The 4297-nt window shown below is 43.7% G+C and overlaps 1 protein-coding gene across 1 annotated transcript in view; it reads left to right on the top strand.

Annotated features, from left to right (window-relative positions):
- The first annotated feature begins 3410 nt into the window (after positions 1–3410).
- FAM207A (family with sequence similarity 207, member A) overlaps positions 3411–4297 on the top strand; it is a 58765-nt gene continuing 57878 nt past the window's right edge. Inside the window, exon 1 of the mRNA XM_006898411.1 lies at positions 3411–3539. Within this exon, the coding sequence (XP_006898473.1) occupies positions 3411–3539 (129 nt within the window). The remainder of the gene's footprint in view (positions 3540–4297) is intronic.

Here is a 4297-nt window from a genome sequence, read left to right as displayed (position 1 = left end):
AAGAAGACAAAGAAAGATGTGTAACTTACTAGTGATAAACAAAAACTCTCAAACTCATAGCTGTGGGGTTGGAACTGACTCACAGCTGATTCTCCACCAGGTTTCTAACGAAAGTCAGATAATGAATAAGGATGACAGAGAACAATGAATGGCTCTGAGCTGTGCTGTCAAGAGAAGAATACTGAATATCATATGGACCACCAAAAGAACTAGAAAGTCTATATAGGAGAAAGTGCATCCAGGGTGCTTCTCAGAGATGAGGAGGATGAACTTCTTCTCACATACTTTGGGCATGTTGTTAGGAGAGGCCAGTCCTTGGCAGGAAGAGAAACGATAAGGCTGGCACAAATAGGACAGGGTTCAGATCTGTTGTTCATAAAGTCACAAACAGGTGTATTCGACGTGATGGCACTTAAAACAACAATGAATTGTATGGGAGGAGATTGCCCTGCTTTCTCCCAAGGGAGGAGTTGCTGGTGGATTCTACTGTGCAGAGAGGTGTTGCCTTTTGGGTAGCAGTGCAGTAGACCATCAGGGTTCCCTACTGGTGATAATGTGGTATAGAAAAATCTGTGAAATCTTGGGTTGAGAAATTGTGAGCCATTCACACAATAAAACACTATGGAGCACTCAGGAGCAATGATTTTAAAAATACTACTAACTTGGGAGAGACTGGAGAGCATTATGCTGACTGAACTCAGTTTCATGAGGATAAATACTGCGTAAAAATAGAAGAACTAGTAAAACATGTATGAGAATCCAAATGGCGAAGGGGTGAAGATGGGTAGGAGCAAATCCACAGAGGTTTTACAGTTTGGTGGGTGGAGGGTGTGTGTGAAGGAAATGGGAAAGATTCACAGGGATGAAAAGACTGGGTAATGATGGACAAGTTCCCTAGGTGATTGATTTTTATGAAACATAGTGCATGAGAAATGTTCTTTGGAATATTCTTCACTCTCCAACAGTAGTATTGCTTATTTTCAAGTAATATTAAGATTTCAATAAATTTCTGTTTTCGACTTTTAATCCTATTTGCATGTTAGCAATATAGCAATAGCCAGATAGTGACAGCCATGAGGTGAATCGGTTATTTGGCTCCAGAATAGGTGGATTTATACTGAACCACCACTGCCCCCTCGTGGCTTGTAGGAAACATTTAAATCTGTGACAGAGTTGAACTAGTCTAAGCGCGTCTGGATGCACAGAATACTAGCTTATTCTTGCTGGTAAGTTTTAATGTACAGTGAGTTACTATTGGGTATTTGGAGGGTGTAAATCGCACAGAAGGAATCTTACCATCTTTCTCCTGAGAATTCGCCATTGGGTTCAAACCCTTGAAGTTAGCAGCACAGCTCTCTATGGGCTATGTCACCAAACCTCTGTCCTTATAATCACTGAACTAACACTCTGTCTTGGAGTAGGAACGGATTCATATCTGACTCTTCAGTATGGGTCACATTTCAACATCAAGGAAACAAAATCTTTGGCACTGGACCAATAAACAACATCATGATAATTGGAGAAAAGATTAAAAACTGTCAGTTATTTCACTTTAGTTGGACCCACAATCAATGCTGATGGTAGCAGCTGTCCAAAAATCAAAACACATCATGCAATGTGGAAATCTACGGTCAAGGATTTCTCCAAAGTACTAAAAAGCAAGAACGTCAGTTTAAAGACTAAGGTGTGCCTGACCCAAGCCTCGACATTTTCTATATCTGAAAGTTGGATAATGAATAAGGATCGAAATCCTTCCCTATCCTGTATTATCCTTATCATCTACAAGGCATTTTAGCCCATTGCTGTAGACAATGCATCAATCCATCTCATTGAAGGTCTTCCTCTCCTTCACTCACCCTCCACCTTTCCAAGCATGATGTGCCTTTACAAAGGCCAACAATATTCCAAATATGAAAGATGAAAGGTTGCCATCTTTGCCTCCAAAGAGTACTCTGGTTGCACTTTCTCAAAGACATACCTGTTTGCTTTTTTGGCAATCCGTGGGATATTCAGCACTCTTGTCCAAAACCATTGCACAAATGCTGCTTCCATTTTTCTTTTGCCCTCCTTATTCATTGTCTAGCCCTCAGATGATAGCAGGGGATTGAAAAGACTGAGCTTGAATCAGGCACACCTTAGTCTTTGAAGTGACATTATTGCTCCTCATGACTTTAGAAATATTCTTGACAGCAGATTTTCCCAATGTTATACATCTTCTACTCTCCCAACTGCTGATACGGAGGGTATTGTGGGTCCAGGTAAGATGAAATAGTTGATAATGCCAATCTCCCCCTGTCCCCCATCATGATGTTGTCTAATACTGCAGTGGCAAAGATTTTTGTTTTCTTTTTTCTTTTTTTTTCTATAATTATATTTTATTAATTTTCATAAACATTTACAGAGATTTTGGGCTTCCACTCATTCATTGTTGCACTATTCTCTCTACCCTCCTCCCAGTTTGTTCTTGATGTTGACGTGTAATATATATTGAAGTCTGCAGTCCCTGATCCTATGTGGCAAGCACCTCTGGTCCTCCTGTTTCATCAAGCAATGCTGTGTCATATGCACACTGCCGGTTGTGTCTTACTCCAATCCTGAGGCCATACTTTCCCTCTTAAAGTCTAGTTTCCTAAATTATTTGGTCAGCATGCAAACTGAATAGGTATGGAGAAAAGATACAGCGCTGATATATACCTTTCCCTATTTTAAATCACGCAGTGTTCCCTTCCTCTCTGTTCGAACAACAGCTTCTCGGGTTTTTGTATATATTCTGGAATTCTTCTCAATGTTAGTTACGGTCTCATAGTTTGTTATGATACACATAGTCAAATGCCTTTGCATAGTTAATAAAACACAAACAGACATTGTTTCTGGTATTCTCTGCTTTTAGGCAAGATCTGTTATCAGCAAGGATATTCCTGGTGCCATTTCCTCTTTTAAACCCAGCCTAAACTTCTGGCAGTTCTCAAAGTATGATAGTGGCAGCCTTTGTGTTAGCAGCACAAGTTCCTAAGGCCACTATACTTCCCATCAACTCGACTCATCGCTGAGCTGGTTTTCAGAGGCTGTAAATCACATGAGATTCTCCATGTTTTGGAGGGGATGTCTTGAAGGGGATGGTAGATTCGAATTGTCTTTGGGTTAACAGTGCAACAACCTACGTACTAGGCCTCTAGTAGATGAAAAGCTTTGAAAGCTCAACGGCCCCAGTAATGCCTAGGAAACTACCGGAAGTAGCGTGCTCCGCCCCGCCCCATTGAGAACCCTGACTTCCGGGAGGTAACACCGGGTGAAACGTGCGGATCCAAGCAGCGCGAGCCTTTGTTTCCCGTACGGACCCAATGTGAACGGTTGACTTCCGGCAGCCTCTGCAGCGTGCTTCCGCGTGTCTGTGCATCTTCACTGCGACGATGGGGAAAGTGAGGCAGCTGCGATCACGCGTGCACTTGGCGGCCATGAGGCCCAAAGGGGAAGCTGCAGTTGCTCCGGCTCCCCCAGAGGTGTCCCTGCCACAGCCGAACTATGAAGCTGGAAAAAAGGTAAAGTCAGTACAGGGCGCGCAGCGACGGTGAGTCCCTAGGATGACGGGAACCCAGAGCCCCTGCCTTTGCAGATATGCGGGTTGTGGAGCTGTCGAGCTCAGTGGGCAACTCATAAAGCAGCTGGTGCATTTGAGCTAGTGTCCTTTCCATTCCCGCCGCACAATGCTACCAGAACTCCTTGGGGCACTTATACTAGGAGGGGCAAGCTTACGTCTCTCCTGACAGTGTGGGCGAGAACTAGAAAAACTTCCACCGCAAAATCTAGGCATGTTATGCAGAAAGTGGCAGATTTCTTTGTAGGTGAGGTCCCAAAAGTTAGCCACAAAGATCAGATCAGCTGCCAGCCGCTGAAAGTCAAGTCTTAACGACAGGTGGGAGATGTGATGTTGTTAAGCGCCTTCAAGACGACTACAGCTCACAGCAACCCTCAGAACAGAAGATCTGGACTTTGTCCTATCCTGCACTGTCCTCACCATCTCCGATATACTCAGCCCACTATAACGGTCACTGTGCCAGTCCATCTTCTTGAGGCCTAATACTCTTTCTCTGATCTCTCTACCTTTCCCTGTATGATTTCTTTTTCCAAGGATTGACGCCTCCCAACAACATGCCCAAAGTACTCTTGCCTCTAAGGAGCACCCTGGTTGCCTTTTCTCCAAGAGAAACTTGTTGTTGTTGTTATGTGCCGTCGAGTCGTTTCCGACTCATAGCGACCCTATGCACAACAGCCCTAAACCCTGCTCTATCCTGCACCA

Source organism: Elephantulus edwardii, unplaced genomic scaffold, assembly GCF_000299155.1.
Source record: "Elephantulus edwardii isolate Elephantulus edwardi_28Jun2011 unplaced genomic scaffold, EleEdw1.0 scaffold00228, whole genome shotgun sequence".
Lineage (NCBI taxonomy): Eukaryota > Metazoa > Chordata > Mammalia > Macroscelidea > Macroscelididae > Elephantulus > Elephantulus edwardii.
This window is presented reverse-complemented; position numbering and strand designations above follow the sequence as displayed.